General features: G+C 32.0%; 2 protein-coding genes across 4 annotated transcripts in view; both read left to right on the forward strand.

Moving 5' to 3' along the window:
* The window catches only part of LOC149056768 (uncharacterized), a 26,261-nt gene continuing 5,678 nt past the window's right edge, over positions 1-20,583 (forward strand). Inside the window, exons 1-4 of one of the 3 annotated variants that reach the window (XR_016191075.1) lie at positions 1-348; positions 804-1,137; positions 13,493-13,586; positions 13,900-14,033. Coding sequence is in view for 2 of the 3 variants with exons in the window: in XM_089224137.1 (XP_089080263.1) it covers positions 195-348; positions 804-1,137; positions 13,900-13,930 (519 nt within the window). In the remaining variant the exon portion in view is untranslated. Of the gene's footprint in view, positions 349-803; positions 1,138-13,492; positions 13,587-13,899; positions 14,038-20,583 lie in introns of those variants that run through there. The other 2 variants (XM_089224137.1, XM_089224138.1) reach the window with 2 other exon arrangements.
* The window catches only part of LOC107172857 (uncharacterized), a 4,557-nt gene continuing 2,951 nt past the window's right edge, over positions 18,978-20,583 (forward strand). Inside the window, exon 1 of the mRNA XM_089224303.1 lies at positions 18,978-20,010. Coding sequence (XP_089080429.1) covers positions 19,792-20,010 — 219 coding nt within the window. The 5' untranslated portion in view covers positions 18,978-19,791. The remainder of the gene's footprint in view (positions 20,011-20,583) is intronic.

The raw sequence follows: 20,583 nt of genomic DNA on the forward strand, positions 1-20,583 counted from the left end.
TCCTTAGGTAATATTGCAACTGTTATCCCATTTTAAAATGACTTATTTCAATTCGTTGTAATTAATTATATTTACAATAACATTATAGATGTGCTGTTTGGATTAAAAATTGCAAATGTGAAGAACTAAAATCAATCAATAATTTGGCTGCTAACACTAAGTATCGTGTTTGTTCTTTACATTTTGAGACTGTTATGTTTTCTAATTTTCAGAAAAATAGACTGAAACCGGATGCTGTACCTACATTGTTTGATGTTATGGAAGTTGAGTGGGTGGATGAACCAAAGAATAATGATGCTCCTGAATGTATCACTTCAGACTTTGTGCCATTATCATGTTCAACACCTGGTATGTCTTGTGAAATATGTTATTGTAAATGCAATAAAATTCTCACTTATCCCTTGTTGTCCTTAGAGGATGTTATACCCACATGTGTTTCTCCGTCTTATAAGGGCGTAACATACAAGCGCCCTGTACAGCCATTATTATCGCTGAACTCTTATACCACGTTACCATACTAATAATCATTACACAATAATTAACAAATAAATAAATAGAATTCTTTAATTTATTCCAAAATATGATAATTATTTCATGGAATCTTAAAAAAGCAAGAGACTTTTAAACATTGATGTTGTACATTAAATATACATTATAGAGGCGCTAGTGTGACACGACTTTCTTTTAATTCTTGAAAAAAACATCCAGAGCTTTCATATTTATACTCGTTGTGCAACCATAATATCTATATTCGTGGGGATTATTAACAACTTGCATGGAATTGTATATTTTAATTTTTACAGGTTCCTCTGCTCATCTATCAATAAACTCTCCAAGTTTATCTGATGCATCAACATCCACTGATATTGAAACAAGTGTAATCGGTGTACAAACACCTAGTTATTTATCTTTAAAAACTCCCCGAAAAGTTGCTCTTCAGAAAAAGCTCAAGGAAAATGAACGGGTTCAGGCTAAGTTGAAACAAATTATTATAAATTTGAATCGACAAATAGCAAACGAACCTAAAAATAAATTGGATACTTGCCTGGAAACATGTAAAGAATACTTGTCACCTACCGCCTATATGATTGTTAAATCTCAAATCAAGAAAAAGGAAAATAATTATCGAGGATTCAGGTATTCTAATGAAATTAAGCAACTTGCTTTAAGTATTTATTTTCTAGGTCCAAGAGTCTACAATTTATTGCAAAATCTTCTATCCCTTCCTACTAGTCGAACACTTAGAAGAGTAACATCAAAATACGAGATAAATCCTGGTCTAAATGAATTTCTTTTTAATTTTGTTTCATTTAAAATTAGTAGTTTTAAACCCAAATCTTTGCGTACTTCGTGCCGATGAAATGGCTTTAAAAACAAATTTATTTTATTATGTCTCTAAAGACTAAATTATTGGTTTTCATGAATCCAATTCTCGTAAGATGTATGAACCTGCCAAGTATGCTTTAGTCCTTATGCTCAGAGGCATAGATGAAAATTGGAAACAACCAATTGCTTATTTTCTTGATTCAAGTAGCTGTACCGCTACTGATCTAAAAGACATAATTATGTCAACAATTTGTCACCTCCAAAATATTAAACTTAATATCAAAGCTTTTGTAACTGATCAAGGCACACATTTTGTAAGTTTTTCTAAAAGCTTTTATGTTTCTCATAACAAGCCATATTTTGAAGCAGACGGAAAAATTTTTTTTACATTTTCGACCCCCCTCATCTTTTGAAATCTACTCGGAACATGTTTTTTAAACATGACTTTATAATCAATGATTCAATAATAACTAAAGCCCATAATGATTCTTTTTATAATTATGACTCTGAAAATAATCTTCGCTTGGCTCCAAAATTAAAACATACAAACATTCATCCAGGACCATTTAAAAAAATGAGAGTTTATTTAGCTGCCCAAATTTTCAGTAATACTGTTGCTTCTGGTATGTCAACGACTTTGAAGTCTGGTATTTTGCCGCCAAGCGCTCAATTCACTTTTTATTTCATCAGTGATATGGACAAATTATTTTTTTTACAAGCATTCAAAGTTTGAATTTTGACAACATATGTAAAAATCACGAAAATTCGCAAATTATTTCAAACTAGAAATTCATAATAATTTTTCTTTTTAATCTAAGATTTGAAAATTTTTAATAATCTATAATATATCCTAGACAGATAAACCGTCTTCGCTCAGAATCGTTTTTTGTATACAATGATATAATATCTTTGGATTCAAATTTAATTCCATCCATTACAGTAACCCACTTGTAACCTACTGTACAGCAGAGCGACATACACGACTTACCCGATTTTTTAAAATATATTATTACTTTATCGTATCCAATTTTGAAATAAAAACTAAACTGTTCTTATTAAATTATTTGTTTTCTCTTTGTATTGCTTAATTATTAAATAAAGAATAATTCAATGATAAATTATATGTTATTTGTATCCCAGAAGTGTTATTATGTAATTTAATATTATAAAATATATATATATTATTGATTTATAATTGTTACATTTGGTCTACACCATTATTGTATATTAATTATACAAAATAAATTACTAAGAAAACCAGTATTTCACCTCATAAACTATTGAATTTATTTAGATTATGTATTTATGTGTAATTGGTATATTGTAACATCTTGTTGGATATTTATGAGTTACTCCAATTTTCAATAAAGTTGCCAAATATGGTTTTGCATTAGGTACCTATAACATTTTATGAATATATTGTGAGAACTTAACTTTAAATGTACCTATATTGCTGAATTGCATTATTCTTTTAAATAAAATAAGAAACTTATTTTTATTGTATAAGTTGAAAAAAATCATTAGTTGTTCTATTGATTTAATTGACTTTGCTAACAAAAACAGCACTCAGAAGAAAACTATTTCACGCAACGAGCATATTGTAAAATTATAATAATATCTTCGTTATCGAACGCAAAAATATTTCGTTGGACGCATGTGTTTGCACGCCTGGTGTGCATAGGCTTAGGACGTAAGGGCATATGCCACCTGTTATTAGTTATGTTAGATAGTATAGTTACACAGTGCAATCAGCGCAATGGCGCAATCAGCCAAAAAAAAACATCGGTCAAGCTTTTATTGAACCACACAACGCGTAAATGACATACAAAATGTTTTACATGAATTACAAACAATCTACAAACGTTGAACTCCTGATTATGAAATAATTTATAACTGCAAACTTGATTTTAATTATGTACCATGATAGATAAATAGGTTATTACGATATTTACGAGTACAATGAATTTGAAAGTTATAGTTTAGTTTTAGTTAATAAATAGAAAAATATCATTGAAAAAGTATGCATTTCATATTTTCCAGTACTTTAAATCGACTATGAACTTTGTAAGAATAAAGACAATAATATGAAGAGTAACTTTTACAAATACAACTTTTTACGTACCATTTGTAACTGAAATATAATAAAAATTGCAGGTATTAATTATAAAATATTTATAATAGTATTCTGTTATATGATCATAAATTGAAATAAAAATTAGAAACACGTGGTTTAAAATATATATTGAAATTTAATTATTAATAGATATTAGTTTTTTTTTTTTTAAACAATCCTGAAAATTTAATATAGGTACTTTAAAAACGCTCATCAATTATTCAAATGATATTTAATATAATATAAATAATAATCACAAGAGTCTTAGATTTTATACGCATTTAAGAATTCATTTAATTCCAATACAGCGTGCTTCATCAAGCATGTTCAGTGCTCACCCCTCTATTTCTTTAATAATGCAACTATTTAAAATCTGACTTTTAGAATCTATAAATATACTTGAAGACCATATTTTCAAATTTTAGAGATTTTTTTGTACCATTTAAGTCCTGTGGCGATACAAAATTTTGTTTTTCAAATGAGAACCCCAATTTTTATTTTAAATTATTTAGCCGACATTTTTTTTTGATAATTTTGATGTGTTGAAATCGAAATTTTCATGAGTAGTTATTGAATTATTTGTGTTCTAAGGATAAAAGGTCCATGTTTTAGGTTTATAAAATATGTGGTCTATAGTAAATTTGAAAATATTTGTCATTAATATTAATCTATCAAACATAAATAATTTGTAAAAATGACCTAAGTATCATAAATACTAGTTCCAATTACTACGTGTATTTTATACACAATTAAAACGATTTTTAAGGATTATTATCCGTAGTACAAACAATTTAATAACTAAGAAACTACGTATTGGCAATGAAAGAGCAGATAAATCCGCAAATGAAGCTACACTTCCTCACAATGCCTATTAAAACTATTCCTAACCAAATCCTCAGAGTCACTCAACACCATTAAGCTTAAAGTTCTTAATACATGGCAAACAAAATGGACCGAGGTTCCCCTCTCAAACAAATTAAGAGACATTGAGGCTTCCAAAAAAAATGGAATTTTCCCGTCTTAAAAGAAGAGACGAAGTTATTATAACCGGAGCCAGAATAGTACACACTCACCTAACCCACTCCTTCCTCAACACCAAGGAACCTACTCCAGTATGGAGTTCCGTCTTTACCCTATGGGCACGTGCCCAAGGCCCCTCAGCCAAATCGAAATTACTATTTTAAATTGTAATGTTTTCGCCATTACCGATCCTACGATTACGACGGTTATCGGCAACGACTCGCGGATTATGTTGTGGACGGGAGCGGCAGGGGTTACCCACACAAATGCGAGAAACTATAACAAATTTTATACATTATATAAATCAACTACTGCAGCGCCCATAATCTATATCAGTTTCTATCTGTCCTTATTATGTACTGGATTATTTATCTTATCCTAATTATGTCAAAGCAGTGAATTGAATAGGAATTTGATTTTAAACTTTTTCAGTAAATACACGATAAAACTGACAGCCAATACAAGTGCACCGTTTGTCCGTTTCGTTTAGTTTATTTAACTATGATAAAAATATAACATTTTATTAGTGTCTGTAATAGAATTGTAGTTTCATTTAATTATGTCAAAAATACATATTGAGTGGTTCAGAAAAAAAGAAAAAGACTTGAGATCCAAAAAGGAAATATTAGCAAACTGCCTAAGCTTACTTCATTTTTTACACTCGAAGAAACTAACAGGCAGACTAAGTTTTCGACCTCGTCATATCAAGGTACCTCTAAATTTGAAAATCCAGAAACTGGACCCACTTTTAATGATATAACAATTGTTTTGAGTTCATCTGCTCCACATTTAACGACAGCCGTTAACACATCAGAGTTTAAAACTTCCAGCTTAAGCAACTGCGATTTAACAAATATACATATTATAGAAAATATATCTCACGAGTCACAACCCTGGTACTTACTGTAATGATATTTTAACTGAAGAAAAACGCGATATTTGGATACTTAAAGGACCAGAGTTTTTCCAGAATAAAAATAGTGACTTCTCCGAAACTTTTACAAGTTTTTCAGATGTAAGTGGTAAAACAAAAACTAGAAGCTTGACTAGAAATGTTTTCACCCGCAAATTGACGAATGGAGAGTGCGTACAAGGAAGTTGGCCCATATACATATTCACCGTTGAAGAAATCTGTATATTGTTATTGCTGTTGTATTTTTAATTATACTATTACTATAGGCAACAGTTTGAGTTCTTTTAATGGATACAAAGATTGGAAGAATATTAGTAACTCTTTAATGGAGCATGAGAATAGTTCACTACACAAGAAATCAATGATGAAGTATATCTCAAGAAGCAAAACTATTGCTCGAATGGATTGATTCCCCAATACTATGTTAAAATAAATTATTGGAAGAATGTACTCAAAAGGATTGTTGCTGTGGTGAAGTATTTGGTTTCAAGAGGACTTGGATTTCGTGACGATTATGAAATGTTGGAATATCAAAATAATGGTAATTATTTGGGATGCTTAGAATTAATAAAAGAGTTTGACCCTTTTCTAGCTGATCATATACAAAACTAACGAATTTTTTTAATATAATGGGGAAAAATTCAAAAAAGCATACTGCCAGTATATGCAACACATGCAACGTGAAATTATGTATCGACCACATCATCACAAGATGACCAAAATACACCGAAGCTCGAACAATTTTTAAAAACGTAACTTCTCTCCGACTTGCTCTCAGCGAAGATAATACTGAAGTGATTTATAAATTTTTCTATTATATTCACCTAGCCCATATATTGTAAATATATGTAAATTTCGTTTTGTTCATATTGTTAAAATTGTAGGCTAATAACCTAAGATGTTGAAGCCTTATCATTATTTAAAAAAAAACTACGAATTCAGATTTTTAATTTAGTACATCAAAATGTTTAAAAAATTATTTTCTAAATTATGTACAAAAAAAAGGGAAATTCTCATTTGAAAAACAGAAGTTTGTATCACTTTTATCTTTTAAAAGACTCTTTAAGTAGTACAACAAATTTCAAGAATTTGAAAATATGGTTTTTGAGTATATTTGAAAATTCCAAAAATTTGAATTTGAATAAATTCATTATTAAAGGGAAAATTACACATTTACATTTTTAATTGCTTAAACTAAAAAAAACTTACAGCATATTTCTATTAAAAAGAAACACCGAGTAATAATATGTATTAATATAATTATAAATTATTCATAAATTGTAACGATTAAAAATATAAATCTAGTTCTATTAGAAAAGTACTCAATAAACTTAATTTTGATTAGAAAAACAAGTCTCAAATGTAATTGATAAAAAGAAAAAACTAATTTTTATTTGATCTGAATTTATATAGTAATTTATTTATTTATTAATTAATTATTTTTTATGTATGTTTCACAAGTTTGCATCACAGTCACTTCGAAATATTTATAAATATAATAGGTCGTAATATTTTTTGACCTTTTCCACTATGCCGGGATGCCCGAATGTGTCGAAAATGACGGAGAACATGTTTAAGGAATAGTGTTTAAAAAAAATAATTTTGAATAGCTATGTATATGAAGTATGTAAAATGTTTGTACTTATCAAACACACAGAAAACGTAACCAGAATTGAAATTGAAAACTAAGTCTGGAAAATCTAATTAGGTTACATACTATGTAGCTAATCAATTATATCAGATTCAGGACAGGTCCCACATTCACACTCGTCCATAATGTATTGCTTTTATTACGTCTAACGAGTGTTCTATAGATTGGAAAATTTTAATTTCTATGATTATTAATTGATTAAAAACAATAATTTTGAGAAAGAAAAAACTATTGTAAATGTATATAAATTAAATAACATTCAAACAAAAAAGATATAAAGAGTTATAAACATCAATGAAAAAATTAAAATTAAATTCCATACCAGGGCCTGGATTATAAGAACAAAATATTAATGATAATCTTATTAATATCATACCATTATTTAAATTAATATTAGACCAAAGTCCCTAGAAAAAAATACTGTCAATTATTCACACAATTGTTGTTGTAATAGACTTAATATAAAGTTAATTATCAATAATATATTATCAGTTTTCATCAAAGCATGTTAATGAAAGTCTTCCGAGTACTTATTTCGTGGGCTTTAGAAACAAAAATATATGCTATCTAAAAATATCAAATTTTCAAGATAGCAATTATTTATAACTTGTATAACTGTATCATCTTTCTTAAATTATATTTAATTCTTTTTAATTTAATTTTTCATTAAACCTTTTTAATGATCATCAAATCTGTAATGTTTAGATGCTTTGTTGCTGGTTGTTGTTAGTTATTGATCATTAGGGCAGAGGATTTGTAGCATTCGCATATTTTTTTTTTGCAGTCACAAAAATAGCAGAGTGCGAAACAAATGCGTTTCATGCCTCTGGTTTTTTGGGCTGATTTCTTCCATTTTATACTTTTAGATGCATATTTTAAATAATTTATAATTATTTTACTAATATTTTTTGCGTCGTCGTTATTCATTCTTCTTCTTCTTCTTGGGTTTTCCGGCCATCAAGACCATCCCATGACACATCCAATCCTCCAGCGTTCTCTATCCACCGCTCTTGTTTTCCAATCCCATCCTCCGTTCAGTGTTTCCACGTCTTTTCTTATCACATCATCCCACCTCAATCGTGGTCTTCCCAGTGGTCTCTTGCCTACTGGGTTCTCGTCCATGATCATCCTTATGAGATGGTTCTGGCTTCGCATAGCATGTCCAGCCCTTTGAAGTCTTCGGCTTTTGATTACGCTTAATATATTTTCTTTCCGGAACATCCTTTCCAGTTCCCCATTTTTTCTCGTTTTCCACTCTCCTGTTTCTCTGTCCATAACAGGTCCAAAAATCTTCCTTAAAACTTTCCTTTCAAAAACCAGTATTTTCCTTTCCTCAGTCTTTCTCAATGGCCAGGCCTCAGTCCCATAAGTGACAACTGAGCGTAGCGTATTAAGGTTATGTATAGTTGTGTCTTCATTTCTATTGACAGAGATCGTGATCCTAATATTTTCGTGAGTCCATAAAAACATTTATTTCCTGATAGGATTCTTCATGCTATTTCTTTGTCAATCTCATTTTTTTCTGTTAATATTGAACCCAGGTACTTAAACTGTTTGACTCTACTGAACTCATATCTACCAACTTTCAGATGTGGAAAAACGGCCACACTATCTCTTCTACCAACAACCATGTATTCGGTTTTTTCCTCGTTTACTTGTAACCCTACTTTTTTTGCCTTTTCCTCCAGACGAGTGAATAGTGATCTTAAATTATCTTGTGATTTGCTCATTAGTACCACATCATCTGCATATGCTAAAATTGTTATATTCGATTCTTGTAACTTTTCACCTTCTTGTGGTTGAATATACATTTCTTTTACTACTTTCTCTAAAATCAAGTTAAACAGAATCGGTAATATTGAGTCTCCTTGTCTTAACCCAGATTTTATTAGTATTGGCTCTGTTTCTGCACTTCCTACCTTAATTTTTACTTCTGTGATTTTTAACCCAATAAGTCTTATTAATTTTTGTGGTAACTTAAATTCTTCCAGGCAATTGATTAGGCTTGCTCTACGTACGCTTTCGTATGTCTTTTTGAAGTTGATAAAAAGAACATGTATCTCTTTGTCGAACTCCCAAGTTTTTTGGAACAGTTGTCTGAGGATAAATATCTGATCTACTGTCGACCTTCCTGGTCCAAATCCTCCCTGATAGTCATCTATAGTTTCTTCTGCTTCGCTCTTTAACCTTCATAGTATGCAGTTCGAAAAGACTTTGCATGTTACATTTAGGAGAGCTATTCCCCTATAATTATTGCAGTCCAGTTCATTCCCTTTCTTGTGAATTGGACATAGCACTGCTGTCTTCCATTCTGTTGGTAATTTCTCATTTTACCATATTCGGCAAATCAGTTTCCAAACTCTAAATGAGACTTCTTCTCCTCCTTTTTTTAAGAGTTCTGCTTGGATCTCATCCTCCCCTGGTGACTTGTGGTTCTTCAAATTATTTATTCGATTTTTTACCTCATCTAACGTGGGTTCTGTACAATCTATAATATCCCTTTTGGCAAGATCAAAAATAAAGGTTTCTTCTGGTTCTTCACAATTCAACAGTTCTCTGAAGTAGTTACCCCACTTTTTTTCTAGCTCATCATCAGTTGTTATCAATGAACCATCTTCGTGTCTTAAGAACCTTTCTTTCTTTTTTTACTTTCCTCTTAGAGTATTTACCCGACTGTACATGTCCCTGGTCCTATGTGTACTGTAATCTTGTTCCGCACTGTTCATTATATTCTGTATGTATTTCCTTTTTTCACATCTTATGATATTTCTTGCTTCCCTCTGTCGAGTGCTCAAGCTTGTAAACAAGTTTTCATTGCTTGTATCATTTAGCCATTGTTTCCTTGCCAGGTTTCTTCTATGTACTGCTGCCTCACAGATCCCATTGAACCATTGCTTATATTTCAGTTTTTTATTCCCTAGGGTCCTTGTTGCCACGTTATTTATCGTCTCCTTTATTTGTTCCCATTCTCTATCCACTGCATCGTTGGATAACCTCTGTTTATTTTGCAGCTCGTTCTTAATATTGTCTTTAAAAACTGTGCTTATGACCTGGTCCTCTAGTTTATTTATATCATATCGCCCTGTCTTTCTTTTGTAAAGTGTAAATAATCTCTTGAGTTTCACTTTTATCCATATACTAATAATTAATAGGTGGTTGGAACCTATATCCGCACCACGCAGGGTTCTTATATTTACTATGCTATTTTTAAACCTATTTGAGACTAACACATGGTCAATTTGGTTTCTGTGTCTTCCGTCTGGAGAGATCCACGTGTACTTATGTATATCTTTTCTCGGAAACATGGTAATTTTTATTACTAGCCCTTTTCCTACCGCGAAGTCAATTAATTTTGTTCTGTTATCATTAGTAATTGCGTGTAAGCTCTGGGATCCAATATTTATGTAATAATAATTCCTGTATTCTGCTTCTTGACCTAATTTTGCATTTAAATCTGCCAGCACTATTCTTAAACTTCCCTCTGATGAATCATATACATTGGCTAGTGTGGCATAAAAATATTCTTTCTCCTCCTCGTCTTTCTCTTCAGTGGGTGCAAGTACATTAATTAATACAATATCGGCATTCTCTGTTTTTTATGTTAATGTTGAAAGTCTTGGGTTAATATTTTTGAAGTATTTTACTGCACCGATAATTGACTCATGTACAGCAAAGCCCGTTCCTAAACTGTGGCCACGTTAACAGTTACCATTAAATATGGTAGTTTGTGATATCTTAGTTGTCATGACACCTTCCCATCTCACCTCTTGCAAGGCTACGCACTTCATTCTATATTTCTCCACTTCCCTTACTAATTCCAAAGCCACGCCAGGTTTGTACATGGTCTTTACGGTCCATATACCACAAAGCAAGTCCAAATTCCAGTTGCCAGTTCTTTTTTCCTTATCTCTATTCCGAGGCCTTGGTGTGTGAATCCTAAACATATTTTTTTTTTACAAGGCAGGGTTATTAGCCCTGCGCTTAAACCCCAATCTGGAGAACCAGGCTACCCCAACCAATGAAGGTTAAAGCAGAGCTACTGCAATGTACTCTAAGCACATTGGGCGATGGGAGCGCCACTTTCCCTACGCCTCAGCTCGGGGCCCCAGGTTCGCTAAACCCGTAACACTAAGTGTCACCCTGAGGGTCGTCGTTATTCATACAACCAAAAATAGCATTGATATTATCGACGATATTTCTCGAGATTTGCCAATCGAATGCCGCTATTTGTCGGGTTATTAATTACATTAATTGTAGACAGATAAGATAATATTGTTCAACGCACAAAATGTTATCCATACGTGCCACGGGGATGCCTGTCACAGACATCGGACTTATTCATTTTTCTCTCTGTGTTTCTCAACGGTTGACCGTCAAACATAGGTCCAAACGCGTTATATTATTATACAAAATGCCTAAAGATAAAGTGTCTTTATTTTGACAATCAAACAATTATGTACCTATCTAAATTCAGTCCTGATTCCTGAAGTGTTCTCAACAGACGGTAAAATACTGTATTGTAAAATTTGTAATATCGAGTGTGAAAGTGCAAAAAAGGTTTAATGTTACCCAACATTTGATTACTGGAAAACATCTACAATTTGTTGCCCAGAAAGAAAGAAAACGTAAATATAAAAAAGCTCAACAGATTTTTCCAACTGATACCAAAAAATTGTGCTTCAATAGAGATTTGTGTTCCACGAAGTTATCGGCCAATATGCCTACCGTTAAATAAATTAAATAATAAATCATTTTTAGTAAAATATACTGGCAAAATAATTCTAGGCGTGATCATATTACGAAAAGGCTACGTAGATGAAATTTACGATGAAACATCAATTAAAATTAGAAATGCTGTTATTGACAAAAAAATCTGGGTATCCATCGATGAGACCCCACACACTGACTCTTTAGGCCACTTTGTCCCAACGTCATTATTGGTACTCTCGACATGGATAAAGCAGGACAAACATTTTTATTAAACTCTGAAGTACTGCCTAAAATTAATAACTCGACTATTGCAAAGTTATTTGATGACTCTATGCATATTTTGTGGCCCGAGAGAGTGAGGCATAATGACGTCTTGTTATATTGCTGTGACACGGCATCTTATATGATAAAAAGTTGAAATGCAATTAAACTTTTTTATCCTAAAGTTATCCATGCCAAGTTTATTGTTCAAGGGCTTCATTGCATAGCAGAAAAAATTCGTGGACACTAATCAAAAATAGATAAAGTAAATACTAATTTTTAACGTGAAAAACAATATTTTTTAAAGCACATTCTTGTGTAATTAAATTTTAAAAACCGGGAAAGTGGATATCACTCTGCTGTACAGAAGGTTACAAGTGGGTTACTATAATGGATGGAATTAAATTATTTGAATCCAATATTATATCATTGTATACGAAAAACGATTCTGAGCGGAAACGGTTTATCTGTCTAAGATATATTATTATTAAAAATTATCAAATCTTAGATTTAAAAAGAAAAATTTTTATGAATTTTCTAACTTAAAATAATTTGAGAATTTTCATGATTTTATGTATGTTGTCAAAATTAAAATTTGAATGCTTGTAAAAAAAATTGTGAATAAGCATTTCTTTTATTTATCAACTGCTATTGTAAAAATATGTTAAGAGCCTTGTTTTAAATTTTCAAGCTTTTCTACCCAACAAATAAATTTTTAGCGATATTTATAGAAAAAAAAACTAAAAAAGTTGCAAAATTAAAATGTCAGTAACCAGTTCAAATCCATCTCTAAATATTTTGAAAATTGTATCAAAATAGAAAATTCCTATATATAAACATTCAGTGAAAATTTCAAGTATCTGCGGTCATTTGTTTTAGAGATACGCCAAGATAAGAAAATCGCTAAATGTGAAATCCAGTGAAAGTCCAATGTTATAAAAATTATTTCATACGCTCATAATAATTTAATTTGAATTTCTGGTGGAAAATTTTTTGTGATAAAAATTTTAAACTTGTAAGGAGTCTTTTATCAAATTTTCAAATCTTAGATTTAAAAAGAAATTTTTTATGAATTTCTAGCTTAAAACAATTTGCGAATTTTCGTGATTTTTACGTAATTTTTCAAAATTCAAACTTTGAATGCTTAAAAAAAAAAATTGTGACTGGATTTATTTTATTTTTCAACTGCTATTGTAGCAATATGTGAAGAGTCATGTATTAAATTTTCTTACTTTTCTTTCCAACAAATAAATTTTTAACGACATTAATTTTAAAAAAAAAACTAATAATTATCGAAAATTGCATATACCTATGAATAGTTTAACTTAAGTCAGAAACTTTTGAAACTATTTCATGTATAAATGGTCATTTGTTTTAAAGTTACATAAAAAATCAAAATCGATTTTGTCGAAAAAACTGATTCTACGTAAAATTTCCTGTTTTTCCCTTATATTTTAGTTTGTTTATCCCGATTATTTAGAAAAATATTCACTTTCAGATCGAACGAGGTACTGAAGTCAAAAATCTAAGCACTTTTACTGCCCCAAAACGTTCTGCTGTACATTAGGTGGTGGAGTGGAGCTCTGACTAGGGTAAGTTAGATTTGAATGCAATGATATGTATCATTGTATACGAAAAACGATTCTGAACGGAGATGATTTGTCAGTCTAGGATATATTATTATTTAAATATTGTCATATATTCTATTTTGAGACAAATATTTTATTTTTCAATTGGGACGCATTTTTCATAAGGCTTGGTTAATCAATTTTTCCAAAAACCTTGCATAGATATACATATCCTGGTTTGAGGATAAATCGTTATCGTTATGCGATTTCATAAAAATTTAAAACTTAAACGCTCAAAACATTTTTCCTATTTTGACGCTTCAAATTTTCTCTATAGCTATTTGAAGCAAAACTTATGGAAAACTTAGTGTTGAATATTATGATACGGCACAGACAACCACACTTCAAACGGCCGTCCTCACGGCCACTAATTCAATACGTATGACAAGACAACATAACACAAACAAATATGCGATATGGTAGAAACAATACGATTTTCGACAAGTATTGTCGACGAGTATGTCGATTGAAAATGACATCAATGACGCGTAACAGGTTATAGGATCGATGTCACTTTCACTCGCCAAAAACATAGAATCTCCGACAATGAGAACAGCACCCAGAGCGGAAAGTGGTATATATACGGGTGCATCTTACCAACTAATCACCAGTATTCCTTCAACCTTCCAGACAACAAGACATCAAGAGATCAACACACTCTGCTCTCTACTGAAGGATCAAAGGAGAACAACCAACGCCGAAGATAAACACCGCAACCACCAAAACTGGCCGCCGCTAGTGAAGACTGACTTCGAGCAGGACCAGTGCAATCCAGACCACCGGACGGCGACACAGCCAGCCGCCGACATCGACCGTACCATGTTAAAACAGCCCGTTCCCGGGCTAAACCGTACCGACCTAATTGTGACCCGGTCGTATCAACCACAGTAGCAACGACGTTCACGGACACCTCACGTGATACGACTCTCGACGACGAATTGGGACAGTATGTTGTGGCTATCCTGACACGCAGTACGCAGAGACGATACGTACTCCTGACCACCAACGTTCATCCAAGGAGCCGAGCCAGAACCATCCCGGAGTGCTTCGAAGAGGATTCAGAGAACCACACCTCACTCCGTATACTCGGCGGAAATTTAAACGGCCCTTATCAGGGCCACGAACGACACATAGATAGTCTCCCCAAGCGGGCCTGCCTAGGCCACGCTTCCCACCCGGGACTATTGATCGACGCCACTTTCTCGAGCGGGCTGATCATAGCCACCCGGGCCGTCCCGACAATGTACATATAAAAACAAATACCCGATTATGTAAGACCGCCTCATACCCGAGTACTAATACAGGCAGTCACGGGAACGTGAGCAGTCAAATCCCCCCCCCCCTGCAAGTTATAAATATATTTGTATATGAAATAAACAGGATAATTACACAAAACACCACTTGTATAAATTATTAAAAGTGACGGAGTATTGTCTTCGGTAGCTCCGTTACAATTATAACCTTAGATATTTTTTTTTTAAATGCCTTAGGACTTTATTATTTAAACGACCCAAAGGTTTTTATAAATATGTTTGAAAATTATATATATTTTACATACTAGATATAAATTACATATATATATTATTATATATATTACACGCTGATGGGATCACTTCCAATGAAATACCTCCTGCCTTAATCTAAAATCTTAAACTAAGTCATATGGTTTCAGACGTTTAAGACATCTGATATCCTTGGAGTTGTCTAATAATTGAATGTCCAATGGATTGATATGGTGATCTAGCCTCGTCTCGTGTTTGCGAGCAAAACTTTCCATTTCGTCTGCTTTTGTTGGCAGCATCATATCACGGTGGATTGCGTTGTTTCTTTCGAACCGGTAAGCTGCAGTGATGGTCCGAGGGGCAATGTATTGACAGTGTTGTATTACATCGATATTAGAATCACTGGCACAACCCTACAATTGAATGCCATATATCCAGCTCGGTTTTATAATTGCTACATATACAGTAGACGTTTGTTTTCGATGGTTAACTCGGAGTAAGGTCCGACTAACCAATAAAGTCTTCGCATTTTTTCTTTAATCTGATTTTTTTTTTGACGGACGTGGTGTTTCCAGTTTAGACGAGAGCCAAGATAGATGCATTCCAAGATACTTTGCTGAATCTTTTTGCGGGATTGGTGATTGATTCAGTACTAATTGGATGTTTTCAGTTTTACGTAACGTATAGTTAACGTGCACCGATTTATCGCCATTGATCTTAATTTTCCAACGTCTTGTCCAGGCAAAGATATTGTCAATTGACCTCTGTAAGTCATCAGTTGCAGTGAGCTGACTATTACGTGTTGACAAAATTGCCGTATCATCAGCAAACATAGCTAATGTTATCTGATATATCAGCCGTATAGAGTAAGTACAGAAGAAGTCCTAAAACACTACCTTGCGGTACTTCAGCTGATATATCTTTACATTCGGTTGTCGCTTCTTCACGTATGACTCGAAATTGACGGTCGGTCAAGTATGATTCAAAAAGTGCACACCAGGTATGTGGCAGCTGATCACGCAGTTTGATGAGGAATCCTTTGCGCCATACTTTATCAAAAGCCTAGGCCACGTCAAGGAATACTCCACAGCAGTACTTTTTTTCTTCAAGAGCTTTACTAATCACATGAGTAACTTGATGTACTTGATCGATTGTTGAATGTTTGTTGCAAAATCCAAACTGATGTTCTGGTATAAGATTTTTTCCTCTATAATTGGTTATAGGCGTTTAAGCAGAAGTTTCTCTAAAAGTTTAGATAAACTTGGAAGAAGTGATATTGGTCGGTATGATGTGACATTTTCAGGTGGTTTTCCTGGTTTGAGCAACATGATAACTTGTGCCCGTTTCCATTGTTATTGAATGTATTCTGTACGCGAAATAGCGTTGTATATGTGTGTAAGATGAATTATAGCTTTCTTTGGAAGTTCTTTCAGTATTTTTGGACTAATTTCATCATAACCTGGAGATTTTTTTAGATTTAAGTTGTTATTTTTTTCTTTAGCAATTTCTAACGGTGAGAAATGTTTGATTTTTTCACGTGCTGCATTAAGTGGTTGGCATTGCAAAATGTCGAGCTCAGAGTCAATAGTGTTTGGAATAAATACATTTTCAAGTTGCCGAGCGTTATTTCGGCTTTTTCTTGTTCGCTGCGTGCCCAGGTGCCGTTCATACTTACGGAGGCGTGGTATCTGTACACGGGACCTCTTCATGAGTCTTGTGGCTTTCCATAACGAATAATCGGTATTATCCGTCGCAGTGAGACCACTCAAATATGATTTGAACGTTTCATTTTTCATTTCATTGATTTTATCATGAAGAATTTTGCTAACTCGGTTCCATTCCGTTTTATCCGTTGGGTACATGGAGTACTATGCCATGTTCGTCTCGCTCGACGTTTATGTTGGAATAGTTTTCTTATTTATAGTGGGTAAGTTAACTCATAATTTCCATTGATCCGTTATTTTTTTTACTGCAATTTTAATATCTGCTATTGTTCTCAATCGAGTTGAAAGTTATTATGTTTTATTCGAGAGTATTTCTGAATAGGTCCCAATTTGTTTTTTTGTTTGTTATAGACATTTTTTTTGTTTCATTATCACATCAAAGCTATCACATCACCAAGTTAGAGAAGCACAGGAATGTGATCTGACGTAAGTTCTAATAGTCCTTCAACTTCCGTATAATTTGATCAAATTCCTTTCATTTCGTAGAAGTCAATAAGATCAGTTCATTTATTTGGGTCAGTCGGCAAATATGTTGGTTTTCTAGTTGAAATGGATTGTGCTCTTATTATATTTGTTGCTTTGAACAATTCCCGTTCTTTGGTGGTAATCAATCTCGACCCCCAAAAGTTGTGTTTGGCATTATAATCTCCTCCAGCAATGAATCTGCTACCGAGTGTCTAGAAGAATTCAATAAACTTTTTGTCATCTACTTTATGTCTTGGTGTACAATAAATAGCAGAAATAGTTAGATCATTGTTGCCGTCATTAATATGGACACTAGTTGCCTGTAAATATTCTTGAGAATGTTTATCAAGTTCATAATGTTTAATTGTTTCTTTTATTATTACTCAGTTCCTCCATGAGCGCGATTGCTTGGATGTCCTGTTGTATATATTCGATAGCCACGTAATTTTAAAGTGGTCCACATTGTGAAGTGGGTTTCTGAAATTAAAGTTATGTCAATTTTTTCGTCATTCATAAGATTTTCAAGTTCTTGTTTTCGTTGTGCAAGCCCGTTAGCGTCCCATGTTATGATTCGAAGCGTTCTACTCATTTCTTTTTCTTTTGTGCTTTGGTTTTCGGCTTGCTATTTTCAAGCCTGTCCAATCTTTCATTTAATTTTGTTAATACTGCCATAACGTCAGATAGTGACGGTACATTTTTTGTTGTGTGTGTGTAAGAGTTTGAGTCAATGAACCCTTTTGATTTTCGTTTGAAGAACTAGCCATCTGTGCAAAAGAAACTTCTCGAGTGACTGATTTTGAAGGCTTTTGTTGTATTCTTTGTACTGCTGTAGTTTTTTTGGGGTGAGCTTTTTCTATTGCATTTTTATAAGTGATGCATTCTTTCCAATTTGCAGTATGTCCTTCACCACAGTTTGCACATTTCGCCTTTGATTTCTTAGACTTAGGGCAATTTAGTGAAGAGTGTCCTTCACTACATTTTCACACTTAGGTGTTTTGAAACAGTAGTAGCCAATTGTTGCATTGTGAAACTTCTTTATTTTTCCTTGGAGGTTCTACTTTTATTATATGATAGCATAAGTTTTTAATATCATAAATGTCTTTATTGTTTGCTTGTGGCTCCAAATCCACGAAGAATAATGGATTCTGAACGAAGTGATGAATGTATTGATTTTACAATGATGTGTGTGTTTTTTTTTTTTTTTGTGTCTGTGTACAGCATAACTAGTCAAAATAAAGCTTCAATTTCAAACTTTGGGGATGGTCTCTGATAGAAAAGTGAATATCCTTGGTACATTATAGAGTCAAAAGAAAACATTTTTCCAACAGTTTTCAAAAAAATCGAGAAAAACAAAAAAAAGTGACAGAAAAACGGGAAATTTTACACAAAAAAAATTCGTAAAAACCATGAATATTTGCAAATTATTTTGTAGTTCAAAATTCATAAAATTGTTTGTATTTATATATAAGGTTAAAAAGTACAACACTAAGTTTTCCATCAGTTTTGCTTTAAAAAGCTATAGAGAAAATTTGAAGCGTCATTGTAGGAAAAATGCTTTGAGCGTTTGAGTTTTAAATTTTTATGAAATCGCGTAACGATAACGATTTCTCCTCAAACCAGGTATATGTATATTGCAGTCTTGTTAAGTATTCGAATACTTGTATTTAAATACTAGTATTTAAATACTTTTTTTGTATTTCAAATACTTTTTAAATACTTTTTAACCAATGTATTTTAAATACTTAAAAAATACTTTTTATTTGTATTTATATTCTAGAATACTAAATACTTTTTTACATTCCTATGGGCTATGTTCTACTCCAATTTAAATTTCCAATATTTTGTAATGTACTGTTTTAGATTTTGTTTTTAAAATATTATTTTATAATGGTTCTAACTTCTGAGAATTTATAAATAAGATTTTAGATTTCTCCAAAATACAAGCTGATAACAGAATGACTGAAACCCCCGTCAGCCACTCACTCCCACTTAAAGGCATACGGGACACAGACCATCACAACTAGTTCTTGAATCTATAAATAGTGTTTATTTTCAAGTTGTAATAAGCACTAATAACATTATAACAATAAATAATAATACGACTTTATATTTAAAATTATTATTGTACCTATCTCTTATCTAATGTGTGGATGTGTGGTTGTCGGTTGGCGGTACTATACAGTACCTAGTTAATAATTATAAGATATTTGTTATAATATATTAATATTACATTATTATTTATTACAAGAGTTGATAATACTCTATAGTCTATCGTCTATGTTTGATGTTTCTTATAATTTATAAATCATAGTATTTTATTTACCAATTTGGCAATTTAATACTAAGTATATCAAACGTGCAAAGGCAAACAGGCGACAGGAAACAGCGTGTGCGTCCTGCACTCCTGCGTTGTTAATTTTTGTTGTTAGTTGTTAGTTGTTACTTATTAAATTATCAAGTATTATTTTTTAAACAACAATGGATGAAACCGAGGAAAATTGTGAATTGGACAATCCACGTCCACAAGTGAATATTAGTTTACCATGGCCAGTATATAATTCACATTTTAAAGTAAAAAAAATACTTATTGACTGTGATTTATACACAACTTTTGAAGTTTCTTGTAATCATTGTGTGACAAGTAAGACTCAAACTGCTGATTCAAGATCTATGTCCAATCTCCGTAAACATTTAAAGGTAGATATTATTATTATTATTAAGGTATTATTTTTTTTTTGTTTACTTATAAATACATGTTAGGCATTTGAAAATGTAGGCCATTGCTGGCAAGTCTAAAAGTCCTTAAAATTATTTATTATTAATAGGTTAGGTTAGGTTAGATTAGATAATGTTAGTCCTTATAAGTAAATAATAGTTTTTCCAATATTTGTTTGATGAAAATAAAAACATGATTTTATGGAGGTAGACTTATTGAAAACAATATAATTTTATAATTATTCTTGTGTCTTGTCACATAATATTATTTCTTAACATTGATCTACATATTTTTTGTTACCTATTAGTTTTTTTTTTTTTTCATTGGTCTTGAAATTTGCAATATTTCTGCTTTGACAACTAGGGCCATAAGCGTTACATTTTTAATAAAATAGAAAAAAAAAATTAATTAATTGTATACAATTTTATTGTTTTATAAACAATTTGGATATTTATGTAGGTACATTACAATATTGTTAATGTCATCACAGAATATATGAAATTTCATATATTCTGTGGTGTCGTCTTATAATAATTTTAATATTTGAGTTGTTT

Source organism: Diuraphis noxia, unplaced genomic scaffold (assembly GCF_037042655.1).
Source record: "Diuraphis noxia isolate RWA-SAM2 unplaced genomic scaffold, SU_Dnox_SAM2 contig0003, whole genome shotgun sequence".
In the NCBI taxonomy this organism is placed as follows: Eukaryota; Metazoa; Arthropoda; class Insecta; order Hemiptera; family Aphididae; genus Diuraphis; species Diuraphis noxia.